The 21,051-nt window shown below is 32.4% G+C and overlaps 2 protein-coding genes across 2 annotated transcripts; both read right to left on the reverse strand.

Moving 5' to 3' along the window:
• Positions 1-7,460: 7,460 nt before the first annotated feature.
• LOC108345763 (auxin efflux carrier component 1-like) lies at positions 7,461-10,911 on the reverse strand. Its single transcript, NM_001329838.1, has 6 exons — positions 9,695-10,911; positions 9,240-9,486; positions 9,047-9,132; positions 8,468-8,625; positions 7,934-8,010; positions 7,461-7,823 (listed from the first exon to the last, which is right to left on the reverse strand). Exons 1-6 carry the CDS (start codon positions 10,875-10,877, stop codon positions 7,757-7,759), a joined length of 1,818 nt encoding a protein of 605 aa, NP_001316767.1. The 5' UTR covers positions 10,878-10,911; the 3' UTR covers positions 7,461-7,756.
• Positions 10,912-18,015: 7,104 nt separating this feature from the next.
• LOC108344014 (uncharacterized) lies at positions 18,016-19,967 on the reverse strand. Its single transcript, XM_052867925.1, has 4 exons — positions 19,149-19,967; positions 18,940-19,055; positions 18,596-18,760; positions 18,016-18,424 (listed from the first exon to the last, which is right to left on the reverse strand). Exons 1-4 carry the CDS (start codon positions 19,965-19,967, stop codon positions 18,016-18,018), a joined length of 1,509 nt encoding a protein of 502 aa, XP_052723885.1.
• Between the last annotated feature and the right edge of the window lie 1,084 nt (positions 19,968-21,051).

Genomic DNA, 21,051 nt, shown 5'->3' on the forward strand with positions numbered 1-21,051 from the left:
TTCACGTTCATATGCTTTACAACCACTCAACAACACCATACATACATGTTGAATATTCTCATACTTTCACATATTTTCCACATAAATCACCTCATACTATGCATTCCAAACAATTGATCCAAGCAAAGATGTTAAAATAAGAAACTTGACCCGACAGGAGTCGCACAGCGCATCCCATTCGCAAGGCGAAACAGGATCATCTCGCATAGCGCACCTTAATTCGCATAGCGAATTAAGTCGCATCACGCATCAGACCTCAAGCCTCTCACATAGCGCACCCAGGTCGCTGTGCGAGAACTCAAACAGAGACCAACCTCCCCAAAGCTCTCGCTATGCGTCCCACTCGCCCTTTGAATTAAATGGGCAATGATCCCAGACCACCACCAGTCGCATGGCGACAGGATTCGCCATGGCGAGTCCATAAACAGTGAGCATCACCCTCTGGAAATTCGCACAGCGCACCATCTCGCACAGCGAATTTCCAAGACAGTGAGCATTACCCTCTGGAAATTCGCACAGCGCACCATCTCGCACAGCGAATTTCCAAGACAGTGAGCACCCTTCTCAGGGTCTCGTTATGCGAGACAACTCGCATAGCGACTCTGCATAATCTGCAGAACGTGAATTATGCAGAATCACACACCCTCACTAATCCTTACCATTTCTATTTATTTTTCCCAACTTCTAACCCTCATAATCCTTGTATCACACCTAATTAAACTTGTCTAATTGATTATAACCCTTCTTAACATGATTCTAGAGTGATTTCTACCACATTTCAACTTTGCTAACCCAATTGGTCATCGGAGAAGAATCAGATGTCTGAACGCATCAGTCTCACCTTCGACGCCAGCACATTATGACTAGTCACAACTGACTGGACCAGGTCAGGGCTGCTCTATGATCAGGGATGTGCCAACTCAGGTTTTTAAGATCCTTCTATCCTACCAACACAGTGCTCTCAACAAGTCTCAATTTAGTAACCTAAGTTATCCAAACTGCCCTATAGTGTTTTAGACTCTACTTGCCCCATTTCCCTTATCTCACTCCCCTTTACCGTAAGCTAACACAGTACCTGCACACCTATTTATTAACCCCAAGACCAACATTACATACTCCAGTCCTCTCCAGCAACAGTCAGTACAACCAACAAATATATCCAGGTAAAATCAACATCAGTATAGCATGATCACACGATTTCTTCCTTTTCAACCAACACAATTTAAACATGTTCATCACCAAAACAACATAACAGTGAAAAGCAAAATAAATCAGACAAGCATATCATACATCATCTAAAATTGTAACTAGCTCCCCTTACCTTGAAGTTGAGCAGTGTATCCTACTGGAGTGCCCTAACAGTACCCTCCACACAGAGCGAAACTTGACAGAACCTACAGATCACCAAATTGGTGATAGAACATAGCTCTTAGAGCTCGAATAGACAGAGAATGGAAGGAAAAACGTACAAGACACGTGAATTCCAGCAAAGTTGCATGCCCTAGGTTCTAGAACAATGAAAGAGAAAGGAAAAGGAAACTTACCGTTCAGAATGAAGAGAACGTTCGGTAGAAATGAAACCCTCTACTCCGCAGACGCTCAGGTAGTACCAGAATCAACTTTCTATGGTTCAAGGTTCTGGGTATCTAGAGAGAAGGCAGAGAAAAATTTTAGGGCAAGAGTTTCTTTTTAGAGTGAGAAAGGAAAAACAGATATGAGACTTTGGCTTCTGGGGGAGGACCCTTGCTAAGGTCAGGTTCCCTTAGTCTGGGCCTGGCTGCCTCCAACTAGGCCAATGGCCTTAAAAATTTCCAGGCCCTCACAAGTTACATCATAAATATCATAAGAAATGAATGATAAAACAATCAATATTCCATTAAAATAGCCAAACACATATACTTTAATTTTAGCATTCAAATAAATAGGAGAATATCATTTAAATTACGATTATGTGCTTGAGCCACTTGAGTAATATTCAATTTATTATTATTATTATTATTATTATTATTATTATTATTATTATTATTATTACAACTAAAAATAATTGGCTAAAACACACATAGATGTATGTATAAATTATTTTAGTCTTCATTCTAAATAATATAATAATGTGAAAGGATTTATTGTTAGTTTTATTGTGGAAAGAAGGTCAACAAATTATTACAACTTTTTATTTGTAGCAAACTTTAATTAAAGTTTTTTTGTTGAAGTTGTCGTTTAATGTTGCCTTAAAGTTGATAGGGATGGTAACGGATTCACACGGTTAACCATGGTTATCTTTTATATTGACACGAATAAAAAATTCGTTCACATAATTATTATTTTACCATAAAAGTTAACAAATAAAAAATAAATAATTATATTTCATCAACATAAAAAGGGAATTTGATGCACTGAATTAAGTTTTAATTGCATACTAGTTTTAGATCATATAAAAAAAGTATCAACTATTTATATATAGACGTAAAAATATGTCTAAATTCTTTTGGAATTGTTTTTATTTAATAAATTATATATATTCTTTATTCATAAGTTCATCAATAAACCCACTAACCAAATATTATCTTCATCCACTTCTTACAAACCAAATACAAATAAGACAAAAATATAGGATGAGCTTATTGTCATCACTACATTTTGCATATAATACTCACTACTTAGTATAAGATTAAATACATAGATATTTACTTTTACAAATATTCTCAAAATAACAACTATGAAAAGGTAACAAAAAAGTAATCAATTTAATATTTTATTTACCTAATTTTTTCTCCTATAATACAAGTTTATAAAAACTATCATATCTTTAAAAAATAAATTATTCAAATCATTTATAAATTCTTCTGAGGGAAATAAAAAAGTTTGCTTTAAAACATAAATGTCTATTTTTATTCTTAGAGAGATTTAAGTATATATATTGTATGATATCCATAATAGATTTAATTGAGTAGAGAAATAAAGACATAGAATGCATTATTTGAATGAGTTCATGATAATTTCTTTGAAGTAATTATTAGTATCTACTATGTAGATTCTATAAAGCTAACAATGGAATAAAAAATTGGATGCATGGTTGTTATTTTCCATTCCGACATAATATTGTATGAAAATGCAGCAGACAAACGTGTATCCATTGGAAGCCTCCATTGCTTATTTTTCCATCTTAAGATTCATTTTGCTTTTGATTTTTCAACCATTTTTACAAATTCATTGAATTAATCATTAACAGTCACCACTGCATGATGCCTCTCAAACTCTACACTGTTCATAAAACTCACTGCATCAAATTCAAGTCAACCCATATGTCTTCTACTCATTTCATACAAGATTTTTAACATTATTTCATTTCACTTTCTTTTTTTAACAAATGAAATATTAATTTTTTGGATCACCTTTGATTTTAACATATCACGTTCAATTAAAATGATGAAAAGAATAATATGTAAGAAAAATAATTACAAATTTATTCTCTTTAATTCTATTTTGTCAGTTGAACGTGGTATGGTTTCAGTGTTGTGAATTTCTCAAACATGAATATCCAAAGAATCTTGACTTTTAAAATTTTCATATTAAAAGTTTTCCGAACAAATAAATTCAAATAAGTGTGTTTCATTGTAATAAAAATAACAGTACATATAAATATTAGTATTTGAAGAGAAAGATTAATAATACTTGAAGTGTGAGTTTAATCTTATCATTTGATAAAAATGAACAAAAAAAAATAATATAAAAATAAAAACTCAAATCCATTACTTTAAAATTTTGAATTAGAACCTAATATATCTTAATTTTACATAGAATCTTGATAGTTGATTGTAACGAATATTCCTTACATTTATGGGAACCCAAAAACTTTAATAATATTTTTATAGTGAATGTTTGAATATATTTATAAAAGAAAGTAACATTTTTAGGTAATGAATTGAAATAATGAAAAGCAATGAGAGAGGAATTGACAGAATGGGATGACAAAGACAATAATAAGAGAAAAATGTTCTGTTAGGGTTTCCATCAAAGGCATCATAGTATTGGATTCAAACATGTCATGCTAAATACTAAGTATTCCACTCCTCAGACATGAACCACCTTATAACACCCACCAAACCAACTCATTAACTTCGATATGACACATATCAAACTTCATCTAACAAATTACCCTTATACCTCATACTCTCACAACTTTTTATGCTCTCACAAACAATAACACTTGCAGGGAGTTGTCCCATAGTTTGCATCTACTTCATTCAGGTTATCATAGAAAAACACCATTTCTTTCTTTCTTTTAATTTATCTTGAATTGTTCTAATTTTAAAGTGATCTCAACTTTAAATTTTAAATGTGTTAAATATTTAAGAAATAAAGTTTAAATAGAATTTGATTTATAAAATTAATTTGTAAAATAAAATTTACATATATTTATATATTATAAATTTATCTTATTTTTCATTAACATAATATATCTAACATATTTTCTTTTGTTGATATATTTATTGAAGGTGAAATTGAATATTAATAAATTATTTAATATCAAATAACATTACAAACCTAATAACTAACAAGTCTCTTAAAATAAATTTTTGAATAATTATGATTTTAAGAAATTAATTTTAAATTTAATATAAAATAAAAATAAGATAAATTTACAGTACAATAAATATAAATCTTATTTTATAAATTAATTTTAAAATTCAGTTTTAAAAATTTAAATTAAGCTTAAAATTATTTCTTAACAAAATATTCAAAAAAGAAATTCTATCTTCTCCATGTATATATGAATTTATAATTTTTTTTATAACTTATTGAGAAATGTAAAGTTCATCCAAAACATGTTTTGTTAAATAATTTAAAACATTGAATCAGCTTATTTAATTCTACTTTCTCATCAGGTGTTTATTTATTTAAAAATATTTAAACACTTCTTCTTCTTTTTTACCAATTTGATGATTAGCTTTGAATAACAAAATGAATTAAAACTCCTGAATTGACAATTATTTTAACAGAAAGAGGTATTTATTGATAATAATTTAGCAGAATTTAAACTTGTAGTATTTTTAACTACAACCTCGTGATGAATGTTACCAACAATAATATCTAACAGCCTCTTTTACTAATTAAAAACAAATTAAACTTCTAATTTCTTGTATTTTAAATTACACTTTTTGTGTCATCATGAGTGTTTTTGTTCATTAATGTTCACACATATACTTTTTCTTTTTGCATTTTCTGTCACACTATGTTTATAAATTACTATTGGAAATGTCATGCTTTTGTTCAATGATTAAAATAATAGCTTTTAGAGCAAATGTAAAATGCGAAACATTCTTCCAAAACATTCCTCCAAAATCATATTATTAATGTTTCTCTTTACATTATCATGTAGATGAGTGGTGGTGATGCATTTATAAAAGAAAAGGGTAAACTTACTAAAGTAGTTATCAAAGTAAAACTTTTTCAATGATTAGACAATATAATATGATATTTTGAAAAATTTACAAAATTAAATCTTAAAATCAAGATTTGGAAAATGTCATTACTTAGTGAATTAGCAAACCGAATTTTGCACTCCATTGCAAGAGTATATATACCTTGTTTAATCAAAGGACAAAATTTACATTCTAATAAGTGTTATATGGATTACTAACATATATAGCATTTTAATGCAAACTATATTTTTTAAATTATTAAGAAAAACTTTAATTCTAATAAGTGAGCATACAAACAATAAGTATTCTCTTATAGCATTGGGTAATTCTGTTTTTTTTTATCTTTTTTCTACCACAAAAGAAAACCATAAAATGGTAATGAAATTGTAATTAAATACATTTTTAATTAATTCCCTTATCTAAACTCATTACTACTTATTTATTTATTTATGACATAAATTGATTTGGTTTTTCTTCTTGTTTTCTTGATTTTCTTTTTAAGTAAATAATCAAATTGGATTATTTTATATTCATATTAATCCCTGAAATAAGATAAATTAAATCAGTATCTCAAAATTTGTCCTTTTTTTTTTGCATTTTGGCACCTAAATATATGTTACTATGGCTTGAATATCTAACATAGGAATCAAAATAAAAGTACTAAATTATAAGAAGTTAAACAAAATGTATTTTTTTTTTCAAAATCTCCTTTTTACTAGAACTATGCTATATACTAAGAAAAGGCATGTGATGAAGAAAAAACAAGTGTTTGAAAGTGTCACTTTAAAGGAAACCTCACCCTATTGACATTACCTTGTACAAGTATAATACCAACTAGAATTAGTAGAAATTAGTTGAAATATAATAAGTGAATTATGGTGGGTAGGGTTTGCTAGGGAACACCCTCAGCTAGGCTTCCATTCTGGTTCACAGAGTTCAAAAAGATGTCATGCAAAGGCATCAAGCAGAAAAGATGAGTGAAAAGGAAAGGGGTGACAAAAAGGTAATGTGTGTAGAGCTAAAAGAATATAGATGAAGAAAGGAGCAAGAAGAAGAAGATAGTGTGTGAGAGAGAGAAAGAGAAAAAGGAAGAGAAACTTTGGATTGTGAATGTTGTCCCCCAATATTCCAAAGCTGTCCATATCACATCAAACCCTCTATCTTCTAACCATCTAGGGGTCCCTTCTTGCACTACTTCAATGTTTTTTTATAAAAACCACACATAACATATCTTCCTTAACTTTCATCAAATTTATGTTAATCAAACATTTACTTAGAATTAATCTACTACTCAAAAATAGCTATTTTGCTACTTCAGCCTTCAAAATATGTAACTTGAGACAAAACTCTCAATTGGTTTCATGAAAGTTTCAATCTTTTATCAAAATTATGTTAATCAAACATTTACTTAGAATCAAGTTACTACTCAAAAATAGCCATTTTTCTACTTCAGCCTTCAAAGTATGTCACTTGAGAGAAAACTCTCAATTGGGTTCATGAAAGTTCAATCTTTCTACAAATTAGTTTGGATTTTCTTAAGAAGAAAGTTTTAAAAGATCAACTTGTATAATATGACATTTTACATTCAAATATATATGATAAATCTATCTTATTTCTCATGGATTTGAAATCTCCAACAAATTTAGTCCTAAAAAGTTAATGGCATAAATTGATTCTTAAAAGCATTAAAATGAATGAAAAACTAAAGCATTCCATATCTAAAATCTAGTGGGATACTCTAATAATTTGCTCGTAATAACTTATTAAGTAGGTCTTGTTTGTTTTGGTTTAACTTTACTCTTATCAAAGTGGTTTTTTTTAAATGAACAAAACACTTTTTGTCTTCACCGTGATTTTGAAGTTAATTGGTGGTGAATAGTAGTGAAAGATAAAAGCAATGGGAAGTTTAATACTATATTGGAAAAAATGATGATGGCACTAGCATTTTAATGAACCAAGTTTTGCCATGCTTGCTACTTTTTCTTCATTCGATGAGCGACATGGAATCCGAGGACATTATAATATAAAATTATAATTAACGAGGCAATGATTTTGTAAATTAGCTACATCATGATTTTACATTAATTTTCACTAAGGAAGGAGAATTCATTCAAAAAGAAAACAAATACAAAATCAAAAGAAAGAAAGTAAAAAGAGAAAAAAAAACTGATCCTGGGGTTCTTCCTATCCAATTCTCGTGATGCTTTTCTAATGCTTTTCTGTGACCCTTTTGTTTTCTGATGCTGAATAAGCCTCAAAAAACTGATCTTGCATTGCATGGATGATGATGATGGCACACGTGAATCTTCTGTATCATCCATCATTTCTTCCATTCACAACCCCATCAAAATGTAGTACACCAGAGTTATGGGCAACGCAATCAACATCCCAAAAATAACACTGCATTGGGTTAAAGAAGGTGCATTGGTTAGGATTAAAAGAGAAAGAAAATTGAATGGTAGAAAAGCAATGGTGGGGAGAGAAAGTTCTTCTGAGATTTGAACACTCACGCTGTGCTGAGAATATCAGGATGTACATTATATTCCTTAGCAAAGACAAATGGGACAATTCCTTGCGGAAGAGCTGCCTATATTTTTTTGACAATCACAAGCAAACAAACAAACATTGTCAACTGCACTTTCAAATCTTTCTTGTACAATATCAAACATCGTATGAATTCTCACTGTTAGTATTAACATCTTCAGTTTTTACATTATTCTTCTCAAACACATATCACTTTGTTGTTAACTTCATTCATCTGGGGTTTCATCACATTCTATTATAAAACATCTTTTCTATGAAACATTGTTAGACTTTAGTTAAGGAGTTTAACTTGGATGCACTTTCTTATGTTTTCAAATCAGAAACAACAGTGTAAAGACTATTTACTGAATGACATTTTTTTATTTGGTCAGCAATAAAATAGCATATCTTTGGGCCCTTTGGCAGAGGTGGATGTATAATATATGATGTTGTTAATTCAAAATAAAGTAAATTTTGGAGCTTATCAATGAATGTATGGAGCAGAAGAGAGAGAGAGATACCTGAACAATGGCAACGTGTAAGAGAACACCTTTGAGTCCAACAGCAATGGAAGCAGCTGCCATGACAGCTGGACCTGTAAGGAATCTCACAGCCATGGCAAAAGCTGCTATGGAATTTCCACATGCTATGATCCTCGGTTGCAAAGCCATGAAGAGACCTGTCATTGATATCAAAAGCAAAGCATGCCCATCAGTATCACCACCACTCTCACTCAGTCAATCAACAAACACTTTGTGATCAATGAATGACCTTTCATCATCACCACCACCACCAACCCCACATCATCACAAACTTGGCAAAAAGTGATCTCAAAACACGCATAAAGGAGCCAACACATTATCATAACATTATACTGTTTGCTTTCTTTGCTTTTTCTCTACTTATCACGCCTCCTTGCTTGCTTAATAGTAATCATTAACATCAAACAAAGTAAACAACACCAATATGGAATCACAAAAGATTTTCTTTTTCTCTCTCTCTCTCTCTCAGGCAAAGATGATGTCAGAAGAAAGAACAAGTTAATTTCTGAGCCAAAAATGCATTTTGTAAGGTAACAACAGGGAGAGAATTGTCCTGACCAAGACTGAACATGGCCATGCCAAGCCCTGCATCTGACAATATGGAGATAGACTTTGCTATTATGGCAGGCATCTCAACATTCCACCTGCAAGGAAAAACACCACAACACTCAACCACAATCAATCAAAATGGTAAAGGCAAAAGAAACAAGAATGAGTGATACCAGCAACAAAAATATGAAATTTTCCCTACCTGAATGAAACAAGAGACCAAGTGAGGCCAATTAGACTAGAGTAGGTGTTGGGGTTTCTGATGAGTTTTCTCCACACCATAATCAATATAAGTCTTGTCATCACACTTGCAGGAGGCATGGTTTTTGGCTTCCCATCTCCAACTTTATCACCCTCGTGCTGATTCATCTCCCTCTCCATTCCTCTATTCCCAAAGCTGAACTCATCTTTCTCCAGGTAGTCCTCCTGAGTGTCTCTATGATTCTCCACTGATTACAAAACATCACAAGAAAACTCCAACATAAGAAAAAGAAGAAACCAAACAAACAAACAAAACAAGACGAATACTGTGTTTGGTTCCACATCACAGTTATAATCTGCTCATGCTAGACATGATTTCTTACTTTTAACGGATTTCTATGCATGTATCGAGACAGAACCTGTAAATAAAACTTGGAATTTAACAAAAAAACACACCTTTTCCTGGAGATACATTCAATTTGACTTCTTTCTGATCATGACCTCCATACTCATGGCCACCAAAAACATCAGAAACCGGTGAAGCGCTTGAACTCCAAACAAACATATGAAGGTCCCTATTTCCATCCTCAGGCTTCAGCTGAGCCTGCCCATTAGGCTTCTTGGCATTAGCATTAGCATTAGCAGCAGCAACACTTTTGGAGCCATTAGAGGGAGAGAACATGCCAGGGTTTGGTGCAGGGTAGTGTCCGGTTCCACCGGCATGGTAATGAAACTTTGGCTTTCCACCATCTTCATCGTAGTTAGAAGGCCTTGGAGTTGGCCCTCTTGAAGCGGAAAGACCATAAACATCGGAGGCTCCAAAGTTGGAGTTTCTGCCACCGGCAGCCATCATGGAGTAGAAGTCAGTGTGGTTGAAGCTAGAGCCTCTTGGAGTTGGGTTCCTAGAAGACTGCAAAGAGTATATCTCTGCATTTGTGAGGTTAGAAGGGCGTGGAGTGGTGGAAGAGAGACCCTGAGACCTTCTAGAGAAGATGTCTGATCTTGAGGCATTGGATTTCCTCACAGTGACATGGAGTTTCCCATCTTCTTTGATCTCAGCTTCAGTCTCAAGCGGTTGCCGTCCATCCAATGACATGACATCAGAGTCGACATGGATGGAGACAATGGAGCCAGCAGTGTCAGGGAACTGCTCAGAGATAAGCATTCTGGCACCCCTGAACTCAAACATGAACAGCATCAAGGTGTACCAAATGATGCACTGAAGGACCACAATCTGAACCATGAGGCTCCCAGAGAACTCACCATACATACCTTTGAGCAAAGGGATGCCCATGACCAAGGTGTTGGGGAGGGTGGAGAGGGAGAACAAAGTTATGGTCCACTCCAAGCAACCCCTTTTGGTGAAGTTGCTCCAGATGGCAAGAAGGATTAGTATGATGATCTTCTGAAGGGTGTCAGCAGCCAGGAACCTAAGGTTCATCTTGTAAGGGTTGTTTGATGCTATGAAGTGGAAGGAGAGAAGAGGCACTGCAAAGAGTGCCACAAAACGGTTGATGCCAGAACATTGGTCAGGGGAGAAAATCTTCCACCACTTAACGGAGCCATAGGCTAGTATCATAGCCACATAGAGTGGCACCATTGCAGTCATGACATGGTAGAAGTCTAGTAAGGTGATCATTTTGTGGTTGTGTTGTGTGTGAGAAAGGTAGAAGAAGTGAGGAAAGAGAGATGAAGAATATATAAGAAAGATTTGATGAGGTGGGAAAGTTTTGGAGAGCTAGAGGTGGTGGTGATGATGATGAAAATTGAAAAGATATATAGAGAAGTGGAAGAAGAGCATGTGTTTTTTGGGGAGTGAGAGAGTGGGTGGTATGGTAATATGCAGCAGAAAACAGGAAATATATTTTCAGCTTTGAGAGCTGCAAGCAAGCAGCAAGGTTGCACTTGCAGTCCCCAAAGCAGAATGCAGAGTGGGAAGTGTGGGGGTATTGTTGGCTTTGTTTGTTGTTTTGCTTTTTGTTTTCAAGTGTGGTTTTTGAGAAGAGTTTGAGGGTATTTGATGGGTTTGGAAACTTGTGTGGGGGTGTGCCTCTCCCTACCTTCTATTCTATGGGTCCTAAAATTGTCACAAAAAGCTTAGGAAAAGCATTTTGGGTTGGGGTGGGGATGTCTCCAAGTACTTCTTTTCAGCTCTCTGCTTTAAGCTTTGTAAAGGAACTCTTTCTCTCTGGATCCACCTTTTCTTTATCAACCCTTTCTTTCAAAATACAATACTATTTCCACCAATTTCTATATTTCTCTCTTCTTCTTCTTCTTCTCCAACCAAACCATTCTCATCACAATATCACTGTTCAATAATTCTATATCTCTCTCTGTTCCAAGAATCAAATCTCCTGTTCATTTCCTTTTCCTCTCTTTTTCTTCACTCTCTCATTTATGCATCAATATTCAATCTCATATCATGCACAATAAACTTTAGTTCACTTCCCAAAAAACCTGCTTAACCAATTAATTCAAGAGCGATTCTCTCTTGTACATATGAAATTTCGTCCTGCATCTTTAAAATTATAACATTATTCCTTTCATTAATAATCTTCGGCTGTGCTTTTGAAAAGTGATTAAGAATTTTACGAATTTTGAAATCCTTAAAAATTTGTTTGATTTTTTAGAGTTGATAAAAACTTTCAAAAATCCATTAAGTAAATTACTGAATTTTGAATCTAACACGTTGGTTTATAAAATAATATTCACATCCATTTATATATTATAAATTAATTTTATCTCTAGACTTAAAATTTCATTTACTCATTCACTGAATGATTGCACAGTAACCCATGACTAGTAAAACAATTTGTCCATACAAATCAAAAGTCTGATTTTTTTCTTACTTTTTTTAGTTTACTCTTTTGGTTTTTTATTTAATAATAATGATAATAAAAATATTAGTTTTTAGTAAAATGATTATTAATAATACGGTTAACTGATTATTAGTTCTTCTCTTTTTTTAGTAAACATATTTAAGTAGACTGATTATTAGTTCTTCTCTTTTTACAGAAAAAGAATACCATTTCTTATAACCTTAACTGAACTCTGTATAATGGCAAGTTGTTAAGCCACAAAAGCTACTTTGAACAGACAAGTCATGAAAAGTTATATATAAAAAAATTAAATTGAATTTTTGTAATGGGGATTTGGGTCGAATTAAACAGAAATCTTTTTTTTTTCCTTTTCTGACAGAATTTAACGTTAAGAGATTCATGATTATAGTATTTTGCAATCGATGTTTTACTTGAACAAAAGGATGAAAATGGTGAAAGCAAAATTGTTGTCCCCTTCACGCGCATGGTAAAAGATGTACTCATTTTTATAGAATACGGAAACGAAAGTGTTCATATGAAATTAATGTATTTGCACTGTAACCAAAAAAAAAGTCAGCATGTTACCACACAAAGAAAATGTATTTGCACTAAAAATAGAAAAAAAAATGTAATTTTCGAAATAAATATTATATGAAAAAAGAAAATTTTAATTACATTAATTCGTTATTTGTTGATGGTCTTAATTTTCTCATAAAATTTCAAATTATAGGTCTAACTATACACCGTAATTCACGTACTCCCTATGTAAGATTTTCTTTTGTTAATATACATTGTTTTGTTTACTTGTATGATTTGAGATTATGTTATTAATATAAAATAATATTGTAATTATTATAATTACGAATATTTATTTTTTTGTTAACAACTTAATGCACAACTACTTTATTATTCAACTTGTTTTTATAAAAGTAATAAAAAAACAGTAGTTTTTTTTATGAATCAAAATATCATTTTATAGATAAGTAAAGTAATAAAAGTTACATTACCTTATTAATGAAAAAATTCAAACAACATGTACTCAATTTTTAAAAAAAAACATAAAAATTAAATTCATTATTAAGAAGTTATAACTTAATTAAACTTCTTTTAAATTACATTTATTAGCATGCTATTTTTTCACAATGTTGTGACAATATAGTAAAAAGCTTCAAACAAGAGTATTCCTGTTTATAGGAATTACTTAGGATATGCAATTATTTTTAAAGTAACTAAAAATAAAAGATGATAATTTATTTAAGATAATGATAATTTGACAACATTTTAACATAATTTACGTGTTATTATGTGGTTGGTTCAAAATTACTTCACAATCAATAATAATAATCATAAACACCAACATCGACTAATCACAGAATGACACGTAGATATGTTAAAATATTGTTAAAATATTGTCAAAAAGATGTTGTCAAAATATTATTATTTATTTATTTATTTAAGTGGGTACGTACATAAATAAGTATTTTTTTATATGGTAATTAAGTTAAAATAAAATATTTTAAAAATCAAATGAGTGATTAGAGAAGCATTTGATGGGAAAGTGGTGGATGAGAGAAAGAAAGATAAGGCCATTGATGAGTTTGAGAAGAGTGAAGGGAACAGAAAACAGAGGACAAATAGAAGAGATGAAGAGAATTTAAAACATCACGTGGGCACATGTTGTCCTTTTCCTAAATATATCTAATTAGGTTTCCATTTCCAAGAGCTTCGGGTTAATTTTGTTAGGTGGATAATATCATTAAACTATTCTTCAATCCTACCTTCTTTTTCAAATTAAATTATATAAAATCAACTTATATTGTATATGCTTTTAATCTTAAATTTCGCCTAAATTTTCATACCGTTTGATCCAAATCTTTATAGTATGTTAATTGATATTTTAAGTCCATATTTAAATTGTTTATATCTTTAATACATTTTGTTAGGATCTTGTTTTGAATATTATTCAGAAACTAAACTAGAACGTAATTTAAATATTTCCGTACAATTTAAAAGTTGAGATTAAACTTAATTTAAATATAATTTTTTTTCTTCTAGTCTTTTATTCTTTTGATGTTATTTAGACTTGAGATTAAAACACATTTCAAACTTAAATATAATTTCTATATTCGTCAATTTTATTTAAAATTATTTTCAAGTTTTTTCAGTGTTAAAAATAGTTTCTGCTTTTATAAAAGTTGTCCGATTTAATCATTTTCACTAAGAGTATTTAAATCGCAAACAACATAATATAACAATTACCATTAATTGAATTGTTTTTGGATATAGTTAAAATGAATTTAGTTAAATGACATTAATAAGTTAAAATAATTATGTACATTCATTTTTCAAATTTGAAGATAAAAAATTATTAAAGTTTCAAACATAAACAAATCAATATCTTAATTTTATTGTATGGAGAATAAAGTGGGTAGGTAGGACCCACATTTTTCTTAATCGGGAAAATGTAAATTCTTTAAAAAAATATATTTTTTATTATAAATATGGATTAATATATGTATAAGAACATGCACATGTAGCACTATTAAAAAAAAAGGTGGTGAATGAAAAATATTAAAATTGATTGTATGGTAGAAAGTTAAAGAAAAGGTTGAGAGTTCCATTGGGAGTTGTTTACTTGAACCAATAAAGCTGTGGTAATAATTTTATAAGAAAGGGTACAAAACATTTGTTGTAATGCATGCATTTCGTGCCTTCTCTTTCTAATCAAATGCTAAAATATCAACAATCTGCAAATTGCAGAATCTTCAAACCACAAAATTTTTTCATTTTTACTTCTGCTGTCATCAACTCCTTCCTCAGTCAGGCTTGTTCTTTTGAATAGATTTGGAAGAAGTGGATTTGAGAAGATTTGAAAATAAATTTTTTTATCGTTTATTTGAGTGAATTTAGAGGTAAATAAGAGTGAATTTGGAAATAAATTTTTTTAATTTGTCACGTCAATACAATTTTATACTAATTTTCACAAATTTTATTTTCAAATTCACTCTCATTTACGTCCAAATTCACTTAAATAAACGACAAAAAAATTTATCTTCAAATCATCTTAAATCTCCTCAAATCCACTCAAAAGAACAAGACCTGAATGCTTAACTGCTTCATTATTTACAACACACCTAAATCTTTTACATTCATTTGATATTATTTTTATTTTTTTTTTCTTTTTTCTTAAAAAAATATAAAATTTTACACTTTAAGACCATTTTATCTTTATATTCTATATCAAATGAACGTAAAGTATATCCAAATACTATTTCTCTTTCCCTAAATTAACCAATCATCTTCTTTAAAACTTTTTACATCTTCCAATTTTTGAGAGTTTTTCAGGGTTCTGATTAGAAAAAACTATCTATTCTCACCTCAACAGAGTTTGGTAAATACTACACAAGAAAAAAACAAGTATTCAATTGTTTAGAGATAAAAATACAAATTCAAAATGAGTATACGAAAGAGATTTGTTAAAGAAATTTCAACATTAAGATCTGAATCAAGTTTATGTGAAAGATTTGTCATTTTCTTTAATTTAAAATTTTTAAATAATAAAACTATATGTTCTGTTTCAAAGAAATTTAAGTGAAATTTTTTTAACTTATTTGAAAGATAAACTTAGAGACTGTAAATGGGTTGGCATAGTTTGAAGAAAGTGAAAAAGGTTTAATTTGTTGAAGATATGAAAGTAATGAAAGAAGTGAGGCATTTGTGAAATGATAATGTTTTTAAGTACGGAAAGTGTTTGGGAGAGAATATTGGTCTCAAGCACCATTTCCAGACTTACCATCATTGTGTTTCATGCCCTTTCCCCAAACAATAATCATCACTGTCAAAAATTATATCATAAATTATAACTTCAATTCACTCCATTTTTATTACATGCTAAAAATCTCTTCATCATCTTCTACAATGCCAACAATTTTTCATCATGTCTTTTTCAACTTTCAAAATTATTACTTTTTTTTTAAATTTTGATATACATGGTTATTTAGATTTCGAGGAAGAACTTTACAGAAAAAAATACAACACGGTTGAAATTTGAATCAAATTAATATTATTTTTTAGGTTTAATCATTCACGAAGTTCCTATTTTTCATGAAATCTCAATTTAGTCTTGTTGTTTATGGAAATCTCAATTGGGTCCTAAATTTATGAAAATTGTAACAATTGGATTCTTTCCGTTAAATTGTCTCCAACGGCGTTAGTGTGTGTTTGACGTGGTACGCTGTAGTCAGTTTCTTAACTGACGTGGCTAACTGAAGTAGGGGCAGCTCAAGCACGTGGATAATTCAATTTTTTAAGTGAAAAGAAAATAAAAGTTTTAAATCAAAATTGGGATTGAAATTGTTATTTTATCGAATTAGGGATTGGGATTCTTCTGAGTTCTTCTAGGGTTCGTCCAAAGTTCAATCCATTTCACAAATTGGGGTATCATTTTGGGGATTTGGGGTTTAATCCAAGTTGTGCTTGAAGATGCATCCCTGTTCGTCTTCGTCATGTAGTGGGTGGCAGAAGCAAGACAATAATGTGGTCTATGGTGGTGCTCGAGGAGGATGTAGCAATGGTGGTCTGTTTTGCTATTGTGGGATGAAATGTGTTGTTAGAACTGCAAGAACAGTTAAAAATAAAGGCAAGCAATTTTGGGGCTGCCCTAAGTTCAAGGTAAGGTTTTTTCGTTCTTCTTATTTTGAGTTCGAGGGTGCCCTGATTGGTGTTTTCTTGTCACAGAATGGTGGTGAAGATGGTGGTTGTAATTATTTCACATGGTGTGCAGATCATGGGGTTGTTGAAACGGAAATGAGTGCAAAGTGTGAAGGCAAGTCTGAGTCTTTGTTGAACAGAGAAGCAATGGAAGGTGGATGGAAGATTATAAGTGATTTGGACTTGTCAGTGAAGAAATTGGGAAATAAGCTTAATGTCTTGTTAGGGATTGTCTGTGTTCTTGTTGTGGTGAACATGATTATACTTACAATAGTGTTTTTTCGTTCATAGGAATGATTTAATTGTACTTATGATGGAATGTACTTAGGATGCAATGAACCAAAGTTATTTTGACTATAAAAGTTTGTATTGTTTGTAACTTTTGGTAAGGAAGTAATTCAAAGTATTGATTGAAACTTTTGGCCAAAATACTCTTCGTAATGAACTGTCAACTAATAAGCACAATCATATGAAGTGGTTTCAAAGTCAACTGATAAGCACAAATTACATAAACTTCATAGAATTTACATTAATCTCAAGCATTATATAAAACTAGAATCTGTTGATCTTTCTGAGTCATGCCCATTTTGGATCATTCCTGGAGATTTATGGATAGTAATTGGCAACATTTATGTGGTTGATAGCTTCACCATTGCAAAAGACAAATTGAGACGTTTGTACCTTTTCATTCAAACATTGCCTCCAATCTTAGCAGAATCACACTATAACTTTTATAACTTTTAATTATAACTTGAGACGTTTGTGCTAAAAGATAAATATGCTTTTCCTTCTAACACCATTTTCAGAAACATAACCATTTTAAAAGATCAGCATAAATGGAACCAACAGATAAATGGAACCAAATTAAGCATATCTGCTGAAATTTAATTAATCTCAAGCAGTATATAAAACTGCTGTCATACAGACCAAAATAACCATAAAACCAGTATTTTCCATCAGTTTTCAACAGCAGTACCACAGTAACAGTGATTGGATGTCAAAAGCATAATGTTTTCCTACATCTACTGTTTTTCTACATAATGTTTTGTAGCCTTAAAATATTACAAAATTGCATCCTACTGTGTACTACGGTTGAGGCTGAGAGTGATGTGCTATTTCAGATTGTTGAGTGGATGAAGTTGCTTAGGTTGCTGATGTACTAGGCACAATTCCTACTTGGGTTGTTGATGTACTGGGCACAGTTCCCGCTTGAGTTGCTGATGGGCAACGAGTTCTGTTATGGCCATGTTATCTACATATGCCACATCTTTTCCGCAAGCCAGATTTGGTCATTCTTGATTCATCCTTCCTCATTTCCCATTGCTCTAGTCTTCGTTTTCTCTTTGGTCTTCCAGGCAATACTCTTTTGTGTGGAGGAGACACATCAGGATATGAAGTAATGTTCCACATGTTGGCTCCATTTATGGGATATATAATTGTTGAATATGTCTCCTCATATCTGGACTTCATGTAGCAAGAGTCAATAAATTGTTCTCCATCAATGTTGAGGAACTTCATTGCAGCCAATGAATGACAACAGGGGATTCCAGTCATCATCCAAGTTCTGCATGTGCATGAGGAGTCATCTATGTTGACTACAAACTTATCTCCATTGTTAGACATGTGACGAACTTCAAATAGCTTGTTGCCTGACCAACTGTGTAAAAGAAGACAACAATAATTATGAAACACATTAGTAAATTAAGATAACATAGAAGCCATTAATGGAATTTACCTAGGAATCCAATTTTTAGTTAACTAAGATTCCTTTCTAAATCTGGATAGGATCTTGGGACAAATGGATCCAGTAAATGATGATATGCTTGACCTGTTCTTGGCCCATCTTTGCATGAGGTAAAGTCGTATCTTCTCCAACAAAGTAATTATGGGTTTACTCCTAGTAGAAACGAGGACACTGTTGAAGCCCTCACTCATATTGTTTACTAAGGTGTCACATTTAGCTCTTTCAGTGAACCTTGATCTTGACCAATACCTACAACAAATAATAGAATTATTATTAACATTATATGAATAAGGAATTATGTTCTACTTTTGAAGACTAACCTTGGAGGGATGACAATCAAATGCTTATAAGCATCTTCGTTCACTGCTCTTATGTTTCTCATTTACATCTCCCAAGTTTGTGGATGCGTGGTTGTAGCTGCCCTCTACATTAAACGCTTCAGGTTTTTACCATGATATTTCTTCCTGAAGTTGGCATACATATGCCTCACACAAAACCTTTGGTCAACTCTAGGAAGCAATTCATCTATTGCATGAAGTAGACCCTGCAATACAATATACAAGTAATCAATACAGCCAACCAATACTTAAGACCCTAAAGTTAAAATGTATAATTACAAATTAATGATTACTATTACCTTTTGATGGTCTGATATGAAGGTAAATGAAGAACAAATTTCAGCCCCTCCAAGGTCATCTACCAATAGTTCCAAGAACCACCTCCATGAATCCTTGTTCTCAACTTCAACAACACAGTATGCAATTGGCAACATCTTCTCATTCCCATCTCGGCCCACAGTTGTTAGCAACTCACCACCGTACTTACCTTTCAAAAATGCTCCATCTAAACCAATAATTGGCCTGCATGACATAAAATTGTCTTTGCAAGCCTTTAAACATACATAAAATCTCTTGAAAACGACTTCACCCCCCACATCCTCAACATTTAGTTTCACTGTTGACCCTGGATTTTTGGCCAGCAACTCATGGGCATAATCATATAACCTTTTATACTGTTCTTTGAAAGAGCCATCAATTTGCTCTGTTGCTATGTTTTTGGCCCTATAGGCCATACACCTTGAAATACCAATGTTCCATTTCCTTTGAACTTTTTCCCTTATATCTTTACCCTTAATTATAGGATTATCTCTAATAGTTTTCTGTATCTTCTTGCTCAACCACTTGACATCAATTAATTTAAGGTTGAACTCCCTGCTGCAGGTATGGTTGTTCAGCATTGTTCTCAATTGCCATGTTTTGACTGCCTTCATATAACCACAATATAACCTCCATGGGCATTTACCTTTTGCACCCACACACTTGAACCTCATTCTTTGTTTATCATTCTTAACAAACTTAATATTTCTTCCATTATCCAACGCATAACTTTTTATAGCCTTCAAAATGTCTTGCTTTTCAGCAAAATATGTCCCAACTTCCCACTTAAACTCAACCATACTTTTTGGCAACACAAATGTTGCAAAAGTCCCATAACCCTTGTCAACACTCAATTTCGTCCGGATTGACTAATTAATTTTGTTTTATTGTATTCTCCTCATAAAAAGAAAAATTAAAAAAAATAATAATATGATAAAAAATGAAAAAAAAAATAATAATAAAAAAAAAATAAAAAAAAATAATAAAAAAAAAGGATGGTCGTTCGTCCAAACAGTGACCGTTCGTCCTTTCCAACTGTTGCTGAGGACGTTCGTCCGAACAGTGGTCGCTCGTCCTTCCCCACTGTTAATGTAGACGTTCGTCCAAACAAATACCGTTCGTCCTTCCCCACTGTTACTGTGGCCGCTCGTCCAAACAGTGGTTGTTCGTCCTCACACACTGTTTCTGCGACCGTTCGCCCAGAATCGACTGCTTGAGCGTTCGGTCTTTCACTATTCGGCCGTTCGGCCATGTGTTAATTTGGGACGTTCGTCCTCAGTTTCGAACCGCTCGTCCTTGGCTCATGCGAACGTTCGTCCTCTCCCTTATGCGACCGTTCGTCCTTTTTCACTATTCAACCGTTCGTCCCGTATTCAAGCTTGCGAGCATTCGTCCTCTTTGATCAAGCGTTCGTCCCGGTCTTTTAGGACGTTCGTCCTTTACTTTGTTCAACCGTTCGGTATTTCGTGTTAGTGAGTACGAACGTTCGTCATCAACCGTTCGTCATCAACCGTTCGGCCTGACAAGTGAACGTTCGGTCTTGTTTTGTGTTAGTGAACGTTCGGTTTTCTTTGGTTGACCTTGTGAACGTTCGTTCTTTTCTACTGTTTGCGTTCGGCTTGTTTCGATTGTTTTACCTTACGAACGTTCGGTATGGGCGTTCGTTCATTTTCGTTAACGGTCGTTCGTTTTGGTAGCACTCCCGTATTTGACCGAGCGTCCAGAAGTTGGTGGCTACATTTTAAAATTAGTCTGAGTGGTTCAGGGAAGATTCCCATCAGCTGCTGCCACTGTCCGCCATTAGCCGTCTGAAGAGCCACTCACAGTAGGGGTTTCTGGCAGCGTTTTAAATTAATAAAGGAGGAATCAGAGAATCATTTCGCT

Source organism: Vigna angularis, chromosome 8 (genome assembly GCF_016808095.1).
Source record: "Vigna angularis cultivar LongXiaoDou No.4 chromosome 8, ASM1680809v1, whole genome shotgun sequence".
Taxonomy (NCBI): Eukaryota; Viridiplantae; Streptophyta; class Magnoliopsida; order Fabales; family Fabaceae; genus Vigna; species Vigna angularis.